The sequence below is a fragment of the Mchenga conophoros genome, linkage group LG16 (genome assembly GCF_057382185.1).
Source record: "Mchenga conophoros isolate Kocher_MC1m ecotype Shallow Benthic linkage group LG16, M_conophoros_male_GT1.1, whole genome shotgun sequence".
Taxonomy (NCBI): domain Eukaryota; kingdom Metazoa; phylum Chordata; class Actinopteri; order Cichliformes; family Cichlidae; genus Mchenga; species Mchenga conophoros.
The window spans coordinates 24,998,423-25,025,601 of NC_140541.1; the positions used below are offsets into that span (position 1 = coordinate 24,998,423).

General features: G+C 39.1%; 1 protein-coding gene across 1 annotated transcript; it reads right to left on the reverse strand.

Moving 5' to 3' along the window:
* Positions 1–3,433: 3,433 nt before the first annotated feature.
* Positions 3,434–27,179, reverse strand: kcnj3a (potassium inwardly rectifying channel subfamily J member 3a). Its single transcript, XM_085248803.1, has 3 exons — positions 25,599–27,179; positions 24,413–24,629; positions 3,434–5,293 (listed from the first exon to the last, which is right to left on the reverse strand). The coding sequence occupies exons 1-3, from the start codon at positions 26,274–26,276 to the stop codon at positions 4,698–4,700; spliced, it is 1,491 nt and encodes a 496-aa protein (XP_085104929.1). The 5' UTR covers positions 26,277–27,179; the 3' UTR covers positions 3,434–4,697.

The following is a 27,179-nucleotide window of genomic DNA, read 5'->3' on the forward strand; positions in this document are numbered from 1 at the left end:
GTATCTCCCAATCTTTTCAAGTATGTCTGCAGTGGGACCATTATTGCATGTGAAATCTTTCAAGTCCAAAAAGACTCTTTAGGGATTTTAAGTTATATTGTTAATTTAGAAAAACAGAGTACATTTTTGTGTTTCAAATTATCTCTGAATTTCTGAGATAATTAGGATACATCTTTTTGTTTTCATTTGCTTCCATAGCTTTTTGGCCATGCGTCTGAAATGCATGTCACAAGTTGATGGATCGAAATTTGCTGAAAAAAACAATGAGCTAGAATAGAACCAGCAAAGTAGAAAAGAATGTTTATAATATAGTATAATTATATAGTATTAGATAGCAAAGATTATAACTTTTACTAAAATGATGTTTAATATGCTATGATTGAATTATTTTTGTTAGCTTAACAGAGTGATTTGGATGCTGAAACTCTTTTGGCCACACAATTGGCATTGGTGGGATACACTGTGAGGAGATTTGTGTTGCAATATTTTAAGCAGTGCAAAACCACCAACAGTTCAGTCTTATGTCGCACCACTCATCATGTGTGATGTGTCATATATCATCCCATCTTGATGCTGGCACAGAGTGAGTGTTCAAACAGCTAGTCAGCATACCATATTTAACTTTGAATGTTCAATGAACTTTCACTGTCACTGTATTTTTTACCAACAAAGTGTTAGATTTGCACATTTCTTGAAGTTTGAAGACATTCTCTTCTCGTGCGTCTTGTTTCTCTTTTCTTCATTTTGGAATAGTTGAGAAATTTTGCGGGCAAGCTGATATTGTTGAAAGTCTGAATGTACAGTTGTGTTTGTCTTGCATTTATGTTGTTTTCTTTGCCACAGGTTGAGTTTGTGACAGATTTTTATTGGTCAAGGATTCTGATGATAATTTTAAAAAAATCTCTCCAAGACTTTATTTTTTCTGGAATGCGAACAAGATTTTCAGAGAAACCCTTTTTCTGCTTCCTACTACAGTCCTCCTACATCTTCTGAATCTGCTCGTGTCAATTATTTTAGCATTTAATTACTATGTTGTGGAGAAACATTGGCAAAAGAAAACCCCACCACCATCATCACCACTCAAAAGAAAGGCAACATCTAGATCAAAGATCTCTTAATGCTGATAAAGGGCGATTGTGTGTTTTGGCTGTTTCGAGGTGGCCTAAAAAGATTTGAACCCTGTTTCCAAGATGTTTAAGGATAATGACTTTTGCAATGTTGATATACTGATTCATCCATGGGCTTAAAGACATTTTTTGGGGGGGAAAGGTTATCTTAGGATAAGGACAGCATTAACCCAACTTCCTGTGATGCCTACAGTCACACCACTGACTTTATCTCCACAAGTCCTTTAAGGTACCTCTCAAAAAAGACTTATTTCCCATAGCATATTTAACGGTAGCGAAGGCTGTACTGTGAAATTCTAACGGCAGCAATGATTACACAGAGTATGACCAAAACAATGAAAGATGCTGAAGAAAAGACTTCTCACAGTGTCACTGGCTCTGTCGATGTGGAATCCTTTATCTGACTCAATTTTTGGCCCGATTTAGAAATACATTGCATCACTTTGCAGCCCCGAATGTGTCCTCGGCAAACAAAAGTCAAATGTACAAAAATACCACAATGCTTGATCTCCTGTTAGTATTGTATCTGATTTTTAAAGGGCTGAAAAATGTGCCACTCACTGTAAAAAGGTCCTCTCAGTTCTCAGTTAACTCCTATGGCGATTGTCATTATCAATCCTGCACAGAAATCTGAAGTGATCATTTAAGTATGTAATTTTTAACAGCGTTCTCTGAATCTGCTGATTAAAAACACACAATACATGTCCCTCTGAGACATTTACAAAGAAAACAACTGGTTAATGAAATTGCTGTAGAATTTACCTGGAATACAGAGGCATCCTTGCTTTTCAGGAAAGATTTGCATGCATTTTGATATCGCAACCCTAAGCATGATACTACATTTTACACCAGTATTTGAACGTTTTTACACTTCACGTTAAATTACAAATGGAAATATAGAGAGCTTATACAAGAAGTTATGTGTCAAAAATGTTTCATGTCATGCTGTGGCAAGTGGACCTTTTTTCATCTTGGAGTGGAAAAAGAATGGGGGTCATATCAATAGTCTCATCTTACACTCGGAAAGTAACGTATTTTCCCAAATGTCAAAGCATTCCAAAATTTAAAAAGAAAAGGTTGCATAGCCAAACTGAACACTCCCCAGACACTTTATTAGGCAAACTTTTCCATGCTCAGAAATGCTTTAATTCTTTTTGGCATGGATTTAGCATTCCTCATAGATTTTGTTCTATAATGGCAGGGTAGCATCACACAGTTACAGCACATCCATTGATGTGAATCTCCTGCTCCCCCATATCTCAAAAGACCTCTATTGGATTACAGTGAATTGACTTAAACTTTGTGACATGGCATGTTATCCAGCTGAGAGCAGCCATCAGAAGATGGGTAAACTATGATCATAAAAGGATGGACAGGTTAGCAATGCTAAAGTTGTCTGTTTAAAATGATGCACAGTCAGTGCTAAGAAGCTTAAAGTGTGCAAGAACATATTCCCACATCATCACATCTGAACCAATGCTGAAACGAAGGATAGATCCATGCATTTATGTTGTTTACATCAAATTATGTCCCTACCATCTGAGTGTTGCTACTGAATCTTAAAGAAGTCCAGTCGCTTTTCTTTCCTTAGATTACCATGACCTGGATGACTGAGAACCTTCGCAGACAATCATCACATCAGTTTTCTATTGTCCAATTTTGTTGTGAATTATAACCTCAGTTTTCTGTTCTTAGCTGACAGGAGTGAGACTCGGTGTGGTCTTCTGCTGCTGTAGCCCATCTGCTTCAAGGTTCGTTGGACTGTGCATTCAGAAAATGCTCTTCTGCATACTTTGGTTTTAGTGAGTGGTTATTTGAGTTGCTGTTGCTTTCCTTTGAGCTTTAACCAGTCTGGCCATTCTCCTTTGACCTCTCGCATCAACATGGTATTTTCACCTGGAAAACTGCCACTCAGTATTTTCTCTTTTATGGGACCATAACCCTAGAGATAGCTGAGTGGGAAAATCCAAGTACAAACATCATGCCACATTCAAAGTCTTGTCAAAGTTTAGTCAAAGTTCGAAGTCACTGCATTCTGATGCAAAGTTAAAATTTCAGCACGTTGTTTTGATCATTTCGAAGAACATTTGGGTGCATTTTGCTGCCATGCGATTGGAAGTGGCCAGTGAGTGTACACAGCTTTGGGTAATTCACATGGCAGTAGATGCAGCCACACAGGTCAGCTATTAACAGTAACAAAACAATGGTGTTGGTCTTCCATCGTTTTGACCGCCCTTAACACGGTGACATTTTTTCACCAACTCAGTAAAGTATGCATTATATCAAGTCAAAGGAGCAAGATGCTCAACAGTTACTTTAGATCTTTATTCCTGAAGAGATTGGGTATCATACAATGTCTTTGATGCATTTAGAGAAAACCAGATTTCATGGCATGGATTCAGTCAACAGAATGAATATGGGGCTGTGGTAGACCCTGTGGCTATATAAAGATTATAGTCATTATAATATTATTGCTTTCATCACAGAGGAGGAATATTATGGGCCCCTAAAACAAAGGTTATGATTTTCTTATAGGCCCGGTAAATCTAAATAGTAACACCTAAGTTGAAATTCTAAAGGAGTGTCTTGTATGACCACACAGGCCTACTATAGATTGTATTCTGTTATATAATGAAAAATGTGATTGCACAGTACTAGACTACTGCCCTAAGCAGTCAATTTAAAACAGAATGCCCATAAATAGGTTTTAATATCACAGGGTATAATATAATGATTGTTTTGTGCTTATCAGGAACAAATATTCAATCTTTCAACTTAAGTGTTACTTTAATAAGTGAAACTCATTGTGCCCAGTTCCGATAGGTCATATGAGGCTGATAATGCACTCCTACGTAAATGTAAAATGCATCATTTAGCAACATATTTTGTATTTGATCATCTAATAAATTCATAAAATCGCACATGGTAAAATAGTCTATATATGAAATGCCAAAAATACGGCTGTGAACAAACATGAAAATGGAAACAAGGTAATATAGTTAAGGCTAAACATCTTTGTCTATTACCTTTGTATAGCTAAGTCAATAAGAGAAGCATGCAGTTAACATAACATTGCCACGATTTTACATTAAACAACAAAAGCAATCAACTCAAAACAAATGTATGTGCCTGTCGTCACCACAAATTAGAACCATGTAATGTAGGTTTTCCATGTTGTAAATCATATGGCTTTGTGCAATTGTTCCACCGTCTGCAAATTCATTAATGAAATTCTTTTTGTAAAATAATATATCAATAAATGTCATGCCAGAAATTATTTAGATTCTGTTCTACATGCGCTGTTTCTTACATGCCAGATTGTGCTAATTGTACATCATCCTTAAAAAAACAACCCAAAAAAAATCAGAGGTCTTTCATCAGAGCATGTACACTTACATCCAGAGACAAATGTGCTCAATTCCATCCCCACACTTTATATAAGGTTTTTGTGCACATATTCTACATTTCGTTTAATATAAGAATATTGTCCATTAATAAATTAGGAATAGTACAAGGACTTCAGTTAGGGAAATAAAAGTGGATGGCATAATTTAAAATATGTTGCCTGCTTTATGTAAAGCGATCTGAATTCATCTTTCTAAGTTTAGGCGGCAGGTGTCCGTCCATCCTGCCCGCCCCTCCTCCAGCCAGTCGCTGCAACTTTGGAGGTAGGTCCGCCACTGACTTACTGATGGGCTCTGTGCTGATCTTGGAGGCCTTCCCACCCTGCTTGTCGTCAGAAACGCCAGGAACAGAGCTGATTCGCTGCAACTTCATGGGCAGGTCGCCAAAGCTGTAAGTCATCTCTGAGGTGGTGGAGCTCATTCTTAGTAGCTTCTTAGGCAGGCCGTCCCGCCCTGTGATCTTCTGGAGCTTGGTAGGCAGCTTGGTGGTGCTGTCATTGTCCTCCAGGGTCTCCAAGCAGTCCAGAGAGCTGTTCTTCTCCCCGCTGTTGCAAAGGGATGGAGCCATGAGGGGCGAGGAGAGAAGCAGGGCCTCCTCCTGTTCCTTCACGCTGTAAGGAGGGGTGGGCACCTCGAATGTAGCATGAAACTGAGAGTAGTCCACTTTAAAGAAACCTTCTTCCAAAGATATGACCGGGAAAAAGCGATGTCCCCACAGAACCTCGTCCTCGGTGTACGATGTCCTCGCTTGGCAGGTCATTCCTGTGACGAAAAGACAGAAGACCCTTTAAGTTTCACAAATTATGTGTCACTGACTTATAACAGTACAGTTAACCCCAAAAATTTAAATATGAAATATTTCAAGACTCCACTATTATACAGCAGAGCCCTGATTTAATTATGTGCTTGGCACTCTTCCATAAGAGCCAATATGTTATTCACCAGAGCTATTTTTAGATGACAAAGCAAACAATATTGCAAACAAAACTGCCTCAATGATTAAGCATTTACTGTATTACAGAGCCAGCTGCCTAAATAAAAAGCTTAATTGATTTTCCCTTCCTAAATGTGATGTTTATGAGCAATTTCCAGGCTAACATGAACATTAATTAAAAGTATAGTTGAGTAATTGGCTGCACGTGTTTTATAAGAATGAAAAAATAATAATTACAAAAGTCCAATTTTAATTAAAAATTATGATTAGTAAGGAACTTCCACTGCACCTGTCATGTATTCAAAGAGTACAGTGCATATTAATATTACATTTACTCTTTGGTTTAGCATCGTCTTCACTTATGGCAGTCCAGTACAAAAATACAGGAAAAAAAGACCTCAAATCCACTCTTATTCTACTTAACAGCTCTGTCCACGCCTTAGCAACTACAACAGATAGAAGTAATATTTCTTTTTAAGACATTAAAGGGGAATCAGATGTTATGCAAAGCACACATACACACACACACATACAGACAAAAAAATGTTCATTATCCTTTTTCATGACATTGTTAAGCCAAAACCAGCGTGACAATTTGGGTAAAAGTGCTCAATTCTGTCCTTTGGAGATTACAAATTAAACCACAATAGCCTTATTAGCATGTGTCTGGCTTGTGTGTGTACTTGTAACCATGCCTTGCAAATTTGGCACATGATAGCAGACTATTATACATTTGGAATAAATGTTCCCTCACTGGGGAATTAAAATCCTGCTTTAAAACTCCCCTCGCATCCTCAGAAACAAATTAATGCAATTAGAAAAATCCCAAGGTTTGAATTAAACAGCATTAAACATTTGTTTTCATCCAAAGTTATTGGATGCTTGTAAGTGATTACTCATCGTCATTATTCAGCAGTAGCTATCAAAGCCATGTGTGCATTATGTCACACTCCCCTGCTTACAGGAAAGCCTTTTCTATCCCAGCATAGTTAACATTCCGCTGAATAAACAATTTTAATTTCTAGCTGAAAGTGAGTGCAGAAAAACTATAATTAGGTTTACATCTTGAACAAAATACTAAATTGATTATATCACACAGCTGAATGGCTGGGACATTCATGTTAAAACTTGTTGAAATCCATCAGGAAATCAGCAACTGCGGTTCATAATTATCACACATTTTAATTACCAAACTAATATTGTTCTAGCAGCGACATTTGGGTCCAAACTAAGAGAAGCGCTTATTCACAGTGAGACACTGCTGCTGATTGCGAGGATGTCATCATCGAAACTAGCAGCATCTGCGATTCCGCCTGATAAAATAATTCACTGATAACAGCTCTGTACACAATCACAGATGTGAACATCAAGTGCGTTTAGGGTATTCAGTGTATTACTTCTGCACTATTGCCTCAAAGTCCCCGAGCCTTTTGGGCATATACAAATGTGCTGCAGTGAATAAAGTGGGCAAAGCTAATGAGAACTGTAGGGCCAGAGCGATAGAGTTAAGCCTGAATGGAAATCTTATTGCATAGTGAACCTGTTAAATTTCCGCCAGCCAAAACACAGTCGCCATCAACAGGCGTGCAAACACCGATTGTGAGAAAATTCTGGTGGAAAATGCTTTCAGATTATAGCTTTTGACAGCTACTTAATCACCACCACAAATGAGCTGCACCTTCTTAATCAAACATGTCGCTCAGTGCTAATTGGACATTGATACTATATCTAAAAGACTACAACACTCTTTAGTTATTATTTTTTAAATCAAAGGAGTGAAAGGGGTTGCTACAGTAAAAACAAAATCCAAATAGCTTCATCTTACATCTATTAATAACACTATCGGCCCTGCAGATAGTGTAGGAGTTACTGTAAGACCTCTGTCTCTGGAAACCCATGAACCCTGCAGGCCTGGGGCCGAATCCCTGCTCAACCTGTTCTCCTTCCTCTCAACCCACTCAGCCCACTACGGCAGAAACCTCTCTGATGTCAATGATCTAATCCGCTGTATCATCCTTCAAGAACTAACAATAGCACCAGGCTTAATCAAGATCATTAATATAGATTTCAATTCCATACATTATTCAAGAACAGATACTTGAGCCATTGCATAATTGTAGACACTGTTGCATCAGATATGTACAATTGTGTTGCTAAAGACCTGCTGTTCTGCAACGCCCACATTCATATGGCCACACCATAACAGACACAGCAGTGATAATGAACTGTGCACCTCGACTTTCAGTAAGGCCAAGACACTGCAAATTTGTATGGAAATTTAAACATTATGCTGTGTATATCGAAGTTTCGTATCAGTTAGAGAGGCAGCCCTAGATCGAGTAACAGAGTGCAGTTACACAGCCTAAAATAGCAGCAGCAAGAAACCATAAAACCTCATTTAGATATTTTTTTTTACAGTTACTATGTATCATTGCTAAAAATAGAAATCTACTCAAATGAGAATGCCCATATTGGATTGTACAATGTATTACTGGTAAAGCCTTATGTAACTCTTAAACACACGCCTGCCCAGAACTCAGCGTTTCTATGGAAACAAAACTGTAGAAATGTGTGCATGTGACAGCCATAAAGCTTTTTCTCTGCTTAGTTTGGTCAAAAGTAACAGTGACACAACACAAAAGTCTCTCAACAGCTGAAAAAAAAATGCACAACCCAACTGCTCAGAATGGATTTTCCACTGAGGACGGGCTCAGATCCTCAATATGGCTCCCGAGCCAGACCAAAATAGTTTTATTGTCACTGAAATGTGACCTTTTACAACACAAAACCACACAGCTCAAAAGTGTCTGCCTTTTGGTGAAGTGGGGAAAACATATATTCTGGTGACATCTCATCAGCGAAGCCCAAAACTCATAATACAAATGTCATTTTTAATAAAGCGCAGAGCAATTTTCTCATCCCCTTTCATCCATCACTCGGGCGGAATATTGCACTGTTTCCCTCGGATGATCTTTGCGGCACGCACGTTCTGTATCACACGAACGGGTCATAAATGCACGCGAAGCAGGGGTAAAAAAAAAAAAAAGAAGAAGAACACAACAAGCAAACGCACAAAAATAAACATATCTGTTGTGCTCTGTGCTGCTGGGAACAACAGCAGGACGTCACAGCAGAGAGGGGGAGAAAAAACACCTCTGATATGTGGTGTACAGTGTTGTCACTGAAACTTAGGTTTATTGATGTTACCAACACCTCTATGTCAAAAAAGTGAAAGCTAAAATAATTTTGTAGTCACAGTTTTTATACTGTATGCTTGATATAGTATAGGCTTCCCAGTTATACTGAGTTGGTACCACTGGAACTACGCTACATGGATTTTTAACCACTTCTGGGAAATTCAAATTCTTTTTATTCACCCCATCACTTCAAAAAGAACAAGTTGCAGTTAACATCCATGGCTGTCCTGATTAAAATATTATCTTTTCTTATTAAAATATGTACATTGTGAGAGAAATTTATAGGTGGATATGAAATATTAAAGCCACTATTTCAGCATCTGTGAAAATGTAAAAATAAATTGTCACAATCTCCCCTTCTGTTTCTGAGTTATAGCATTTAATAATGGTGAGAAAAGATCATCGCGCCACAATGAAGTTGATAAAATTCACTTATTCACTTCACTATTTCATCCGATCAAACATTTATGTGTAATTATTTCAGTTTCGCATTTACAGCCCAAAAGTTGTTTTGTGAAATGTCGTTAGCATCGAGGCATAAAAACGATGTGCTGTAACAATAATTTAACCTACCTCTATGAGTCATGACAGAAAAAACAGAAAATCAACATAATGTTTGAAATTTTTAATCCAAAAATCACTAAAACAGCGCTTTCCAGCTTTCCCAGTATTTAGATTTTTCTTTCTTTTTATGATTTTTATGATAAAAAAAAGTAATTTGAATATGTAGAATTTTTTAACTGTCCTTTGAGGAGACACAATGACTGACAGATTTATTAATTACACTAATAATCATAATAATAAATCAACCTGTGGTCAGTTTCATTCATTCTTCAGTTCATGTAAACAGAAAACCGTCAGGTTTCACCAACTCTGTTAAAGAAAAGAGAAGCCAGAAGAAACTAAGTGGGGGAAAAAACATCACTGGAATCAGTAAAGAGGCAATTCCTCATTCAGCCCATTAGGAGAGAAATTTGTAACTGTGTGGATCCATTACACTTCTAATTTCAGTAAATCGTTATCTGTTCCCTTCTGTGACTCTGTATAAGGCAATACCAGTATATTTCAAATCCTCTGTGGAGTGGCTCTTCTCTATAAAGTGCTCCGCAATAAGAGATTCTGAACACCCCTCTTACAGATTCTCTGGAAGACAAATCAGGGTCTTTTGGCTGTTTTATCAACAATACACAAGTTTCACAGAGGAAGACCTCTCTGTTATCGACTTACAACATCTTAAAAAAATGTATCTCTCCTTTTGTCTGATTTTTTTGGTGTGTGTGTGTGTGTGTGTGTGTGTGTGTGTCGATAATGCTGTTGCAAATTACTGAACCACCTCAAAGGCACTTATGCTGGCAGGCAACATATGGGGGAAGAGGGTAGACTCGGATCAAATTATTATCTGCTTTCAGTCCCTCAATTAACCTAAGCGAGTGGTACAAGAAGTGCAAAGTCCTTTAGTAAAAGTAGCCGTTCGACTAAAGACAAATACAACAGTAGAAGCAGAAGTCCCACATTGAACACCGAGCATCAAAACGCAGACAAAGTTAACGTCTGACTGCTGAACATAGTAAACAGAGCTAAAGATGATTTAGATTTTCCATCTCCACAGCTGTGAACTGATGTCATTGTTGGTAACATAATGAGTCCATCTGTTACATGCTTTAATTCTTACTTTATTATGTATCGCTGAAACAGGGGTAAAAACTGCATCTCTCTTCAGTTTTGATTGACAGTCTTTCAGATAAGAATCATTTCCCGTTTTACCTCAACATGCCAGTATATTGGTTGTTGAAAAAAAAGTGAAAGTCACAGATATTACTTAGTGCTGACTTTTATTGCACAGCTTTTTAAGAAAGATTATACATTCCCAAATCATTGCAACATTTAAACCAGTATTATTACCTGTGAACTTTTTAAAAAACATTTTAAGGATCTCTCTATTCATAAAAGTATCCCTACATTGCACAGTCTGTGTGATATATGGTATTTTGGGGCCTAAATTGAAAGTATGAAACCCCATCAGAACCGCCCCCCTTCAGAACAGGACTCACATGATATGTAATATTCATGTAACAGCATGAATAACATTTGAATAATCCTCTGCTGAACTCAGGAATGTTGCACAGATATAAAAATGCAGCTCATTAAAAGTAGATTTCAGAGAGGAGAGAACATGGAAAACAGAACGAGCATGCAGATCTTCTTTTGTCATCTCAGCAACAACCATGTTTGAAAATCAACTCACAGGTATTTTGCTAAACCCTGAGGAAATTAGTAGAGAGCAGTGAGATGTAGAGGCTGCCTGTGCCCTATCTGCACCATATTTAAAATATTTCACCGACTGACTCCACAATGGAATGAAAAAAAGAAGAACAGGAAATCGCGTCAAGAATAAGCTTTGAGATTTAGGCGCCCAGAAAGCCACCTCAGCTTGAGACTCTAAATAAATGCACTTTTGTGATAAGACAGAGCTAGCTTCTTCTCTGGGCTAACAAAGTGAAGCGGATTGACAGCAAAGATAAAATGGGTTCTTTGGTGACTGGAACAGAAAAGCACTGTAAACTCAGAGGCAGCCTGCCAGTGTTTCTTGATAGTAGCTGAAAAAAAACAAGACAAGTGGTATTCACAGACACGACGGTCTAAAAGAAGCTTATCCAGGCTGGAAAAGCTGCAGGATCATATCCGATTGGTACTCGGCTCCGTAAAAATCACCGCTGCAAATCTGCACTTGACACACTGAGGACAGAGTAGAGTCAAGGGGCAGACGTGAGAGCAGAGGCCTATTAATTTCAGCTCTGTCAAATTATCTAGGCAGAGTCTCGATCTAGATTTTCAAATAAATAAATCAGAGCTATTGTATGATTAAACAACCCACAGCCACCCGGCAAACGACACTCAAAATTGACGGCTATGTGAAAATGAAGGTTTATTCAAATGACTTCTCATCTGAGTGCTAGTCAGAAGAAGAAAAAAAAAGGGAAGGTGGGTGTCAAAGAGTTCTTCGCAACCTCATATTTAGTGACAAAATCACAAATAACCTCCTTATTCCTCGCTCACTCTCTGTCTGGCTCTCCCTTTCGCTCAGTCACTCAAATGGTTCTACACACACACACACAAACACCAGCGCAGTGCTGTCAGCAAAGTCCCCTGACAGTCTATCACGGCTGTGGAAACAGCTCAAGTGTTATGTATGAGAAAAACGCTAGCAAAAACAAGCATGAGAATCTGGACATTGCACACACACAACATTATTCAAGATTCAGCCTTTTATCTGTGCGCCGCTCCTGTCAAACATTTGCTGCAGCCGAGGCTATCCGCATCACGTCTTTGTCTGCAACGCGCGATTGCGAGGTATAACAATTAATTCATAATAACTGCTCTGTTCTTCAATTAAATCAGGGAGGAGCATTCCCCTGTCTGTATTAGGTCATGAAAAACTGAAGAATATCAGAGGATGATGACGATGGATGCCATATCTGCTTGCTGAAGAAAGAGAAGTGCAGCTCACAGGTCTGAATAACATGTTTTTAGTTTGTCACAGCTATTTTTTTTGTAAAATTTGACTCTAGTATTAAATTTTTCCTGCAACACAATAAAATTTCTTATTTGATAGTGATAGTGCTATTGCGGCCACAAGTCCTGATCAGCTGTTTCTATGGTGACCACAATCAACTGGTAAACTGTAGAGAAATCCAGAAGCATTCAGTGACCTGTTTTTCACAGTTGGACTTTTCAAGGATGCAAATAAGTCCCCTCCCTTCATTAAATACTGTTTTAGTGCGTAATCCCTTTGTGAAGATGGCTTCAAGTTGCTTGCAGCTCTCAGATTCTATTCCAGCCCCACAGCGCGGGGCTCAGCAATGAGAACAAGAAGGAAGCTGATGGAGGGAAAAGGCAGGGGAAGTGCACTGCTATGGGGGAGGGGAGAGACTGGATGCTGTGGCAATTGCTTGAGTGTGGAGGCTGTTGGAAAGGGAAGGAAGGAAAAGGAATAGGAGCGGGGCTGCCAAGCATCTCCACGCAAGGTGGGGTGTCGGGCAGGCTACAGGAACATATGGCTGAGGGCCATTAACACAGCCAGAAGAGCGCATATTACCAAATGAAGGCAAAGCTGATACCGTCGTAAAGGGACGCAGTTGAGCAAAATGCCAATCAATGGATTTCCTTTAGGCCAAAAAACCTTTATTGTTCATACAGGAGAAATCACACTGAGTAGGTGTCCACACCAGCTGAGAATATGAAAGATTTGCTTCTCATTATAAAGTATATTGAGTTCAGAAACGATCAGAAAGCCAATTTCTTTCCTTAAAACAGACTGAATGAGTGAAAGAAGCTATAATCTCATATTGATCGCCACTATTAAATCTTCTTAAGTCATGAAAAGGAGTTACAGCTAAGAGGGGGGCAGACAAAAGAGGGATTTTCAAGCCTTAAGAGATCTCGCTTGGATGGTATTAAAAGGAGTAAAGAATCTCTATTGTTTTTTTCAAGTTTGTCACTTGAGCTTGAGAGCGCATTATTCCAGTAAACTAAACCATGTCTGAGCGGCAAAAATAGAAAGAGACATCCCAGAGGAGGGCCTTGCAAGAAGACAAGCCTTCAGAACAACATGTTCATGGGGCTCTGTGTTTAGGCCTCGGGATTGATTCACCTGCACTTCAGGGACGGTCACAGCTCCGCAAATCAATGCTGCGAGTGCATCACAACCTTCTTTGGGGTGATAACCTCTTAAACAAGCATAACAACGTAACACTTGCCCTGAGTGTCTGTCCTCTATTATGGCTGGAGTCATGTCAATGTTGAGGTCTCCAGTTTGTGTTATTAATAAAAATAAAAAAAAGAAGTGTCCTCACAACAAAGTGGCACACGCATCTTCTGAGAGACAACATCTACTCAAACCAAGTCAGTTATTTCTCGCACTCGGAGTAGAGGCAAATATTGAGGTACTGCTATTTTATCGCGCAGGTTCATTCCAGGTCTGCCACCACACCTCTTCTACCAGTGATTTATTGCCATCCAACAGAGACTTGACAAATCCCTAAAGACACAATTACCGTGCTCACCCCTTGGGATGGCAGCATCTGAAAGGGATAATGAATCCGGTATGTCATAGCTAGTTCGTTGCAATGTCCATTATGAGGGGTTCAGCCCCAGAGCAATTATTGTATGTGCAATAGCCATAAGATGTTAATCTTACACGTCTTCCTAGAATATCCTTGTTTACCTAAAATTTGCAATGCTAATGTCGCAATACGACATGAAGGAAACACATTTGTGCAGAGCAGCAGTTGCTACAGGTGTTGGACAAAATACGTTGAACACATTTTAAATATAACATAAGCAAATCAGCTTTGAAATAAATCTGTCTGATGCCTATAAAGCTTAGGCTACGAGACGCTCTGACTTGTTTCTATGATGAATATGAAGCTTCAGTTTTTCTTGTTGTTGTAATGGAGTGAAATATATTGCAAATAAAACCCAGTTACCCAATCCAGTGCAACTACAGCATAATCTAGACTCAGACTTTAGCTGAACCAACACCTCTCTGACATTCTCATAAAATGAAACGGTTTGCTTCATAAAGTTAGTTCTTACTGTGGGACTAGTGTGACGCATTGCATTAAATTTATATAGAACTTTGTGATTCTGTGTCATTTCTTTTTTCTTTCTGGATGTGTCACAGCTACAGATCTTTGAAGTTATTCATTTCAAGTGAGAAATACATGCAAAACCTGATTCTTTACTCAGGTACAATAAAGCAGTTTACAGTAAAGTGGCTTTTGAAATACAGTACATAAATGAAAACACAACTGAATTCATTAAATATTAATGCAAAGTGAAGCTATACTGTAGGTAAAGTTTATATAGGAAAGTCTCATTGAAAATATTTAAACTTAAAGCTGAAAGGCATCCAACACGTGGTTTATCTCCTCAGCTGCACAGGTGGATCTCTGCGGGGACAGACACCTCTCTCAGGAGCTCTCACCCCGAGCACGTTAGATTTAATTGGAAAGCCTTGCTCTCACCTGAGCTGCGACTCTCAACTTCTCCACCGAACCCACTTTAACCCTTTGACCCGCAGGCCCGAGACAGGGAGCATGACACTGAGATGAGAGGACATGCTCTCGCTTCAATGACTCAAAATGAATTATGGTCAGCTCCTCTGATCTTTCACAGCTGGCTCATAAACGGGGTTTGCGTCTGTAACTGACGTCAGGTGACCCCAGACCTCCGGGGCAATGGCCTCTTGCTCATATGAATGAAACTGTGAGGCCTCTGGCGTAAAAGAAAGGTCTCAGTGTTCATTTCAATTACTGCTGCTGCTGATGATAAAGCACAGATCAAGCCATGACATTGGCTGCTCTGTTAATCAGTGGCAATGAATGTTCCCAATTAATTATGCTGGCTGGCTTTACCACTAGACAGAGTCTACATCAAAGTGATTATTACTCTTAATTTCATTTTCCAAGTATGTGTATTTGTTGCACAACAACTTAATTGATGATATTATATAACTTAATAGTTTTTCCTCCACACAAATCAGTATTCATTGTTGTTTATTTACATAAAATGAGTGCCAAGCCTTTTTAATTCCTTTTTTATTACTGATTCCACAATCTGATGATAAATCTCGAGCATCTGTTTATGTAGACGAATCCAAATGCTAATATTTTCTGCATCGTGTTTTAAAACTTTAACGCATGCCCAAACACAAACTTCATTTATAACAGACACACTGCTGTTCCAACAAACTGAAGGTAGAAGATTCATCATTCAGGGCTGATCTCTCCAGTCAGTATTTATACAGTATTTATGCATACAAAAGCACATGAATAAACATTAGTAGCTGCTCCAGTCTATAAGCAACCACCCCTGCCACCTACACTCATTTAACAAAAAATGAGCAGATAGCTGGGTTATTCTATTTTTTATTCCATAACAGTAATTCATGACAAATCTTTGTAGCAGTATGAAAAAGAGGGGGCCGAAAGAAACCTTTGCAAACAATCCAAATCAATGCACAACTTAATCGATGAAAAGAGAGTGCTTTTGATGTTTTACCCATAATTTCCTTCATTATCGGCCTCAGAACCAAATCAAGAGATGAAGCGTGATTCAGTGTTTCATGTACGACACAGAGGAAAATCATTTCGAAACACTGAGATCATTAGTTAGTGCAGTAAGCTGAATGCGTTTGTGCCCGCGGTACAAAAGTGATGCGTCACCAGAAGAATGAAGCAAAATCTGAGTGAAAACTGAGAAGAAGAAAAAAAGTAATCCAACCAACTAAATGACATCTAAGAGCACCGAGTTCATCATGAAGTATAAATCCTGAAGAACCTTGGCAACTGTGCTTAAAAACATTTCTAAATATGACCTATATGCAGCACTCTATGAATTTCGCAACAAGTATAATGATCACACTCCACAAATTTGCATGAAAGTCACATCTCTCTGAAAAGATAAAGAGTTTATGCTGATGATACACTTTATGCTCATGAATCACTGCTTTTCATAGCCGATGAGTGAATTTAGAAACACTTTTCGGAGGTTTGCGAAGATTTCAACACTGTTTTGCCGCCATGTTAGACTGAAAACATAATACAAAATTTCAGGGACAGACTAATGTGCTGACTTTCACTTCTGTAATGAAAATGAGGCCCCACGAAATAAATCATTAGCTTGTTTATCGTTATTTATTACGTCTCTAATCTGAAAAGTGCATGGTCTTAAATTACATAGACGCACATTAGCTCCGTGGGAAAGAAAAAAACACAGCATTCGCACAGGAGCGCTGTGGAAATCATGAAATACATTTATTCGCAACACACTAATGAGTTTCATGGCTACAGCAACCTAAACGTCTGTTACTGGCAGCTACAGTTTATTTTGAGCTCTCAAGATTCACCTCCACTAACGAACAGATTGCCTCTGGCTCGGTATTTAAGCCTTCGTAGTGCTGAGCAGCATTACTGGTGTTAATGGGACACTTATCTAAACTTTTTTTTTTTTTTTTTTTTTATCTAAACTTCTGATGTATTTTAAGACTGCATGTAGTAGTTGTGATTCATCTGGCAAGTCAAACTCAGGTCACCATCCGCGCTGCAGCAGAACAGTGAAAATGACCTGCAGCGCTATTAATATGTCATTATATCACAATTTGTTTCTATTTTTCTGACATTCAAGATCAACTTTTTTATATATATTTAGAACAATACTTGTCATTTGCTGTGCTGCACAACAGCAGACGTGCGGCATGTCATACCAGGAAAAAAGTGTGACTGCATTGTATTTAGGTGGGCTGGGTTTGGGGCCCTGCTATTGTGTATGCTGGCTGCCTGGTATGAGATAAACTGTTGCCCATGAAGAGTATGATTTGAGTCAATATGGGTGATGCAAGGTATTATATGGTAAAAGATAACGGGAGTCATACTGGAAATCATGTCAAAAAGAAAAATAACAGGGTTAGCTATCAGATTTTTTTTAAAAGCAGCTCTGTACATTCATATTCTGTCTGGTGCCTGTATTATATTCTGATGCCTATACTTGTTTAGCACAAATAGTAAATGAGCTGGTTCTTTTATAGCACGTTTCCACTTGCTCTACTTTCCTATCTAGCATTCACACACACTTCAATGAAAGCACTGGAGAGCAACTTCAGTTCAGTATCTTGCCCAAGGATACTTCAGCATGCAGACTGGAGCAGTCTGGGATTGAACACCAACCTTCTGAGTTGTAGTTGACCTGCTCTACCTCCTGAGCTACAGTCATCCCAGTCCCAGCCTGTAGAAACTACATTTATGTAAAACTAACGTGAATTATTTTCTTGAAAAATATGTTCTTTCTGACCTGTGATTATATGTGACACTCGTTTTAAAACACATAAACAGATTTTTCAAGAAAGGGCTGGTTCAGTTCTGCACCTCATCTTGGAGGTAATTTAAGTGGATGGTTGAGTGGAAGGATTCAAAGTGAAGGGCTTTGACACTAGAGTTTGCATCCTGCATATCTTGTTGTTCAAGCCACTTTAAAATTATTCTGTATGAAAGCAAAACCACGATCTTTCCTCACATTCAATTAATCCCAATGAGTGGTTGCACGTTCATCAAACTATACAGCCCGTACTGCAGACCAGGAGCATGCCTTGCAAGTTAACAATTTGCAGATGTTAAAATGCATTTATAGAAAACAATCAGAGTATCTTTGTTTATTTATTTTTAACTAATTTCATATTTGAGGTAAGTTCATAAGTAGAATATTTTCTGTCATTTCATTTCCTCCTTATGCAATTCCTTTTAATTGAGTTTTATGCATATATTGCCGCTTCACAATAACAGTCGTGTCAAGGTGTTTAATATCATAAGGTAAGTCCCTGCCCAACTAGAGCTAAACTCTAAGGGATGAGCCTGTATGATCAAGCACTTGGCAACTGTGGGAAGGAAGAACTCCATTTTAACATAAAAAAAAAACCCTCTAATAGAACCAGGCTCAGGGATGGGCAGCCATCTACTTCAAGAAACAAAAATGAGAGCACAGAGATACAGAGTCAAACATTAATGCCGGCAGAGAGAAGACAACATTAAACGCAAAAGTCCAAAGGTGGTGTAGAAACACATGAGTGAAAAATGGTGACAGAAGAAGGAAGGTTCAGGGCATCATGGGAAGTCCCCGACAGAGCCTATTGCAGTGTAATTAAGCCATGATTTAGGGTGACCTGATCCAGCCCTAACTATAAAAGGGAAAGTTTTAAGTCTAATCTTAAAAGTAGAGAGGCTGTCCATTTCCCAAATTCATACTGAGCCAGTTCTTCACAGAAAATGAGAGGAACTTTGTAGCTGAAGGCCTTACCTCCTATTCTACTTTGAGAATGTCTGAAAACCACAAGCCTGAAATCTGAGAGCAAAGTGCTCTATGGTGGGGTGTTATTGAGAATGATTTCAAATTCAGTTAGATAGGTCATACAAAAGGCCTGAGTCAGGCATAGGTAGATGATAAATGACAAAGAAAACATTTTTTATGTGTTTGTTTGTTTTTGATTGGATATATAAGAGTAAAACATTCAAATGAATTATAACTCCTTTTAGGTCTTTGTAAGCTAACATGAAAGATTGCTGCCACTCCTCCTCCTGGGCTTATGCTTCAAGACACTTAACAGTTAGTATAATGTGAGGGGTTTGATTCATTTAAACTAATGTATTATTCCTGCCATTGCCAGGTTTCTGTAAAGCAACATAAATCACAACTGAACAATTATAAAATCATTTACTCATAAGCATTTAGAAGAGAGAAATCTAATGATTATAAAACCATATTTCATTGTTTTGCTCTTTGGTGCTGTTTCAAAAGTCATTTTTAATGTAATTTTTTGTGTTGATCTATTGTAGCTGATCTGGGAGCAGTCACAGTCTCTGTGAGGATGAGGTTTTGGAGGGATAACAATAGAAGGGAAGCTGCAGAGAGGAGCGTAAGATTGCAAGTCTGCTTTACAGTCCAAATTCTGGAATGTCGGGTTTTGGGGAAGTTTTACGTATTCAGCCATTCTTCTAGAAATGGGAGCAGCACCATCCAAAGTGGGATGGATCTCTCCTAATAAGACCAGGTTTTCCCCAGAGAGTTTGTCAGGTGTCTATAAAGCTCACATCATTTTCTGGACATGATCTAGACAGCCAGAGGTTGAAGGACAGCATGCAGCTGTACACGTACACGTACACAATTATAAATATATATTTTAACTCAAAAGTACAGTTTTTAAATGTAATGTTGCTGAAACAACAAAATATAAAAAAAAAAAATCTATCTGATCGAGAAATCACTCATCTTTGGAAAAAAGAGTTTATTACAGACAAATGGCTCTTTCCAAAATAAAAGCTATACTATACGCTTCTTCTGGGCTATATTCTCAGCAGCATATTAAACATATCAGGTCCCCATAAGGAGAATCATGTGCTAATGGCTGTCTAAATGACTCGGGTAAAGTTTGTAGCATGCATGCTTGTTGTTTTTGTCTGCTTCCACTTGTCTTTGCACTAGGATGATGTCGGTGTAAATGTGCAGTCATATGTATTGTGTTCCCACTAGTGCTGTCAGCGTTAATCTTGTTAAAATGACATTAACGCCATAACGCCGCAAATCTCCGTTTAACGAGTAACCGCGGATCGCACCGTGCATTGGGCTGGACGGCGTCAACACGTTAACAAGCTAACTGCGCTAACGCACTGGCGTGGCACGTCCGACATACTGTTTTACTTTCTAATGTCCATGACACGCTTACCATCAGGGTCATACTTCACATGAAAACCAAAATAGTTCCAAACGCCAGATCTGAATGAGGGTGTGAGAGGTTCAATTTCGGCTAGCGTTGAGGCAGCTGCCATGTTGCAACTAGCTTAGCTTCAGCTTGCGCTGCGCTCAGTGGATCTGCGCAGATCTGTGCAGATCAGTGCAGCCTAGGCGGAGTAGTCGAAGGCAGATCCACTGAGCTCTCAACACAGACAGCATCGTCAGAAGGAAAGTTGATAAAATAAATTTAAAATTTTGTATTGTTCGATACATATGCGTACCGAACCGAAAGCACTGTATCAAACGGTTCAATACCGATACGAGTATTGTTGCACCCCTAATATATATATATATATATATATATATATTTTTTTTTTTTTTTTTTTTTTTTTTTTTTTTTTCTCAGCAGGTGTGTCACCAAGTGGGGAAAATCAATTGTGGTTATATGGGCTATTCTTGCTGCCCTGTTTTCATCATCGCTTCTGTTTTCACACACTGTCATCCAAATTGTGGACTTACTACTTTTTTCCAATGATTTATCTGCCCACATTGTCCAAATCAATCCGCCCCTGTTCTTTTAATTCTTTGCGATCTGTCAATCTCCCTTTCGAGCTGTCCTGACACCCCTCGTCCCTGTCGCCAACTCTTTGAGGTTGTCCAGAGCACCTCATCCAAAGTCTCGTCACTCATCTGCTTACTCTGCCTTCATCTGAGACTCACTGAAAAGGACTTTAATTTTTCATATTCAAATTTTTTTGTGAAAAATCTTTTTTTGTTGATTCCATTATAAATAGTATACTGCTAACTAATTCTAGTAGTAAATAAAGAGAAAAAATAACGTGACCACTAATATCTTCGGTTATGAAAAAATACAAAAAAACGACAATCTAAAACTTTATGTATATTTATATGTATTATCAGATAAATAAATTGAGACTGTAGGCAGGATGGCTTTGTTGCAGTCTTGCTGTATTAACAGTTTCTATGAGACAAACTCTGAATAATCACAAATGGACAGCGAGTGTAAACGGCCACTAGACCACTTGCCAGGATTGATCTGGGACTCATTAGACCCTACGTCCTCTGAAGGGTGTTCTCTGCTTTCTCTGTATTAATGCAGGGTCTTTATCTTTAAATATAACACACCTTGAGGAAACTGTTGTTGTGATTTGGTGCTATATAAATAAAATTGAATTGAAATGAATTGTGCAAATACTATTGTGTTCTGAGACAGCCTCAAAAAAGGCAAAACAAAACAATACACGGGATGTATTAGTGCAGGATATGGTAGTCCTTTTTCTCACTACCCTAAATAGCTGGAATAACCCGTACATCTTGAGCCATTTAGGGGTTTTTTTTGCTCAACCTTGCTAAATAAATTTTTTGCTTCACTGGCGACAGACAATAAATTTGACCTTCTAGCGGAAGTGATGTAGAAAAAATCAGAGCACGATTGGTCAGCGAGACACCTTGGAGACACATAACGACACATGACACAGGTCTATGGTGACTGAGCCACGCTTTTCACACCTAATTACTCTTCAGTCTGACTGTTCGAAATGCATCTTCACATCCAGTTTAAACAGAGTCCAGCATGCACAGAAAACGCTTAAGCATATAATAATCACTTTTTCCTGCAGACCCTACCTTATTGAAAGTGAGCAAATATTTCTGCCCTACAGTCTTAGTCTATCACAGACTGTGCATTTAATGTCAAATGTATAATCACATATGTACAAAATGTTATCATTACTCTAAAAGGACAAAATGCATTTGTATTTATTAAGCATTGGAGTTATACCAGAGTCGCAAACATCAGATATTAGCTGGTTTATAGTCATTACTTGTTATCCACTCCTGCTGCAATAAATTCCTCCTCTTTGATCCAAGCACCTGTCAGGCCTGCAGTGCTCGAATAATGCTGAAATAACTAAGCCGGGTATTATTTTACAGAGATCCAGTAAGTAATAGGTGGATGAAGCACACACAGGCACAGAGCCTGACGCGTACTGCTCTGTAGCCCATCACACTGCTAAAATTTCTTGCTGGGAAGTAAATTGGTGTGTGTTGCTTCTATTGATTGTTTGACATTATTCCTGTTAGCGCCATTAACTCATCTAAAACTTGTTACTACAAGCCTATGCTGTTTTTTTCTAAAGCTAGTCTGCTCTTCTGGCAGCATGCACAGTACATTAACTGCAATTTATCCTCTGGAGCACAACTGGTATTACTGCGGAAAAGAAAAAAGATAGGATGCCACGAGACAACCTACACGTCTCATCTGGAAGCTGTATCACATTGAGGCAGTGATTAAAAACACCTTAGGCTCTTGTTTAAAAGAGAAGAGGGTAGGCTTGTGCCTTTTTGCACAATGTAGGGGTTTTCTGAGGTTACAGCAAAATAGAACAATTCTGAGTTCCTTCACGCTCTTCTTTTCTTCTTTTGTGCGGAAAAAGAACTGACAAAATATTTTCGTGTGATCTAGAGGAACGAAAGGTTAGTGTGTCAAAAAGGGTACAGTGTTGTGTCTGTTATTATCTAATGGGAAGCCCAACAGCCCAGTGATGGCGAGGCTTTAATCTGGAGAGTATTTTAACTCATGTTCCAGACAGTGTTTTTCCACACATAACAAGAGAGAGAGAAAAAAGAAAATAGTGGGGAGTTGGGCAGCTTCTTCACTAGTAAACACCAAGCCTCATAAATATTTCATCTTATTCTTTCTCTGCTGTATCACCTGTTCTGGAAAGCACTTTATGGAAGAGTAACGCCTCTGTGTGCTTTTCACATTTCAGAGGAGAGTCTCCTTGATGCCAGGTGGTGTCAACAACTGGAAATTAGATTCATGTTTAAAAAACATGTTTACCCAATTTATTACCAAAATGATTATATGATTCCTATACCATAAGAATATAAAAAATATCTAAGTTTAGGTGCAGTGCTGCAATCCTGAATACTTAAGGAGAGGTTGCCATGGAAACAGAGTTACACTGGCCAGAAATGAAAGCGTCTGAGGATTTAGACTTTCACTGTACATCAATTTTTAACTATAGATTGTTTCTACATCACCCTTCTCACCAACTTCACGTAACCGCAAGTGCTCCTTCATACAGACACTTCTGTGGAATACAAACGTGAGCACAACAATCCCCCCCAAAAAACTCACGGATGATGCGATGACACATGCTTCAGCGACAGCGTAACGCTATAAATATCTGCAAATATAACAATGATGATTTTTATCGCATTGCTACACTGCAGATTTGCCGCACTTGCTTAAAACAGCGAGTTTTAGTTGTCTAGCCAAATGTGCGACAGTCACAAAAGATGTACAATCACAGCAAGATGAAAGATTAAGATTTAGATCATTTTACACCAGATGTTTAGTGATTATTTATTTAATTTATAATGAGACATCCTCAATTTGTCTTTCACAGAATTAAGTCTGTACAGATGCTGCATACTGGAATATATTAAAACGTAATACAAACTGCAATATATTAACACAACTCAATAATGTGCAGCGCACTTTCATCTATGCAACATGCCAGTGAAATGACGAATCATAAATACTGCATGCCCTGAGCTGGAGGGTCACAGTGAGCTCAATCTTTGATACAACTGCAATAAATTGCTATCATGATTATCTATCAGGAATTGAATGTCTATGCTAATTACTGTCTGCAGTGTTGGCCTGCAAGCTTCCCTGTCACATCTCCATATGCTGTTTTCTCTGAACCAGCCTATTACAACTGCTCCTGTGTTCACTCTGTAACACTGAGGGAGCTCGCCCCACTCTTACTATAGCAACTGTGTCAAATAAATCGTCGAATTTAAAATGACCACGGTGGAGAATTTTACTCGGGGCATTGCTCATCTTGTGGAAATGGAATTCCCCTAATTCTAAAGGGACCTTAGAAAGCAAATTATCATGCCCTCTGAGAACAGCAGCCAAGAGGTAAGAGCTGTTCAGGCACAAAGACGGAGGAATGGAATTTACTGCAGATGACAAAAAGAAAAGGTGTAAAACCAAAACGGTGACCTGCTAGAGCTTCAAGTGTTCTGCACTTAAGTGTGGTTTAAAATTCTGCCTAACTTCTCAAAGCACACAAGGTGTTAAAATTCATTTAAAGCCTGCAGACAAAATTAATCATCAGTGATTTATAAATGCCAACCACTTTCATTATTAGCAGCTCTGTGTGTTTGCCAGAGAAATAAAAATCAATGAATTGCAATCAAGAGGTCAATACCAAGTCCATTTGGATGTCAACCATTAACACCTATGAAGAAGCTCAATATTATCCATTTCTGTTACAGAAACACATCAAAGTACTTTAGCACCATTAAAAAGACAATCCAACATGCTCCTATACTGAAGATGTAGACTGCAGCTATGACTTGAAGTAAAACAGGCTACAAGCTGTCATTTTCACTACAGCAAGCCAACAAAAATGCATGTTTGCTCTTACTCACCTGTGGTCTCCACTATTCCTTCTAATATAACCACAATTTCAAACTGCTCTGTTTGCATGGACCTCTGGGAGAGGTCGTAGAAGGGGCTTTTGGTGTCAATCACATGGCAGATCGTGAGTGGTGAGACGAGAAAGAGCTGATCTGCTCCGGTGCTGAAACCCACGTCCAACTCCAGCTGATCCAGCGGAAGAAACTCGCCTTCGGGGGTCTGGCGAGACTAAAGAAGCATACAGAAAGTGACAGAGAACTCTTCAGTAGAGAGAAGGAAGGGGTAAGACAGCTATCCACAGCTTATCAAGAGCCTTTGTGTAAGCTTTTCACATTTTATATGCAATCAGATCCAACCAGTCTATCAGGAAAATTACTACAATTTTCTTAAATTAAGGCAAAAGAAGGACACATGCTCTGAGAATATCCATTTTAGCATAGATTGGAAGTGTCACTGACTCTTTACATGTGTAATTAAATAAACTGGATTTAGTTTGATCCACTTGATCAAAGTGGATTCACCTGCATTAAACTCACCTGCCGTGGCTTATTTGCCCCTATGGAAAAACGAACAAACAAAGCAAAGCAAAAAAGCAACTGTCATCATTTACTAACATGGATGTTGTTGCAGTGTGGCGTATACGTCTTTAATGTGATAGAAGCTGCAGGGTTTTTTTGCAATGTTTCTGCTGTATTGTCAGCATACTCTTGTCTGTTCTTATGGTAGTGGATGTACATTTACATTATGGAAAGTGTTTATGAAGCAAAGCAGTAAAAGGCATGGGAAGTGACAAATAAGAATATTCTTGTGTAGAGAAATGAACTCATGGACACACAATGTTATTACTAAGGTGCAGGCCGCTTGGAAAAAGTTGCCAAATTATTTTTTACTGTTATTGTTCTTTTTGTAATTGTATTATAATTCCTGGAAACCATATGCCTTTTGTGTTTTGATTTAGGGTAGGTAATGATCTTCCTGGAGTTATGTCACAAATGTGGTGTAACGTGCATCCACTGCAGTCTATGAAATTTGGAAATACAAATGAGGATTTGTCCAACAGATGCCTCGCGGCTCTATGAACAGTTAGGAGTAGGCTTAAATGTCAGTGTGTAGGCCTTTCTGTATCAGTTTTCTAAACAACTGATGAGGTGAACTATGAGAAACACTGGGGACAAACCCAAAAGCATCATCACTCACTTTTAGCAATTTGCAGCGGATCTGTGCAGAGACCATATGGCTGTTACGCAGGTTCCCGACCCTGAACATGAGAGTTAGTTTTCCATCTCGCATAGAAATCGCCGCATGTTCACTGAACATCAAAGTCTCGGCCCTTTTCTTGGGCTGAGACATCTTGATAAACATGCAGCCGATCAAAAATGCATCGACGATCGATCCGAGGATCGACTGGAAAAGGAAGAGAATGATCCCCTCGGGGCATTTGTCTGTAATGTATCTGTAACCATATCCTATCGTGGCCTCGGTCTCTATGAAGAAGAGAAAGGCTGAGGGAAAGTTATAGACATTGGCCACACATGGAGTGTACTTATCATTGTGGGCTTTGTTGAGGTCTCCTCTGATGTACGCGATGAGCCACCACATAGAGGCCATGAAGAGCCAAGCGACTGTGTAGGTGAGGATGAAAATAAATAGATTCCAGCGCCATTTCAAATCTACTAGTGTTGTGAATAAGTCTGAGAGATATCTGCTGGTTTCACCACCCAGGTTCCCATGCTGGACGTTACATCGCCCGTTCTTGTCCACGAACCGCTGCCTCTTCTTCTTTTTCTCTGGGGGAGGCTGATTGAATCCAGACCCGCTAGATGAGGTGGTCACTACCTGATAATCGTCCCCAAATTTCTTTCGAAGTGCAGACATACTACGATGACAGCAGCGAAAGAAATAACAAATGATTCAATGTTTTTTTTTTCTTTTTTTAAAGTCTGGCTTTTAGTTGCTGCAGTCGTTAGTGCCCGTGCGCAATGTCTCCTTTTTGGGAAATAAGGCGATAAAAGTGCGATGTCTTCTCCCGAGTTAGACTTGCATCGTCCTCTTTCGCCACACACTACTGTTGCTACACTCTACAGCCATGAAATATCAATAATGGACGACCAGCTTACAAACCCCAAAGATAGAAGCCATATGAAAAAAAATAAAATAAAATAAGCGACGCACAGGATAAGGTATCCAAGCGCGCCAGTCGCAGTCCAGGTTTTAGAGGTTTATCAGTTGCAGCGTCGTGGATTACTCATCGCCAGTGAAGGTTGGGGGGCTATATCGACTTGTTCAAAACTGTACTCACGAAGTAAGTTTTCATTGGAAAGTTCAAAATCCTTAAGTGGTCTATAAAAGACAATTATCTCTGCGTAATTAGTCTGTGGAAACGGTTTCCAAGATGAAAACGCTCTTTGCGCACTTGCGGCTGTGTTGGAGATAATTCGGTTTCCAGTCCTTCCTTTGCGATCTCTACACATAGAAGATAAATTGCGCCCAAGTATATGACTGTAAAAAATGACGAGCTGGAGGAAGAAAATCACTGTCCCACTGTCGTCATTTGCTGCTGCGCGCATCGACGCTGTTTGCCTGGTTCTTTTCGGGCACCTTTTCTCCTCTCTTAGAGAAATATCGACTGGATTCTCATAGTTCAGCGGCAGAGATCCACCAGATGCTCTTTTGGCTGCTTAAATCATTCTTTCCCTTCGATTTCCCTGTTCGGCTCCTGCGCACTTCCACGATTTCAGTGATGCACTCACTGTTGCCTAGTGGTACTACAAAGACAGA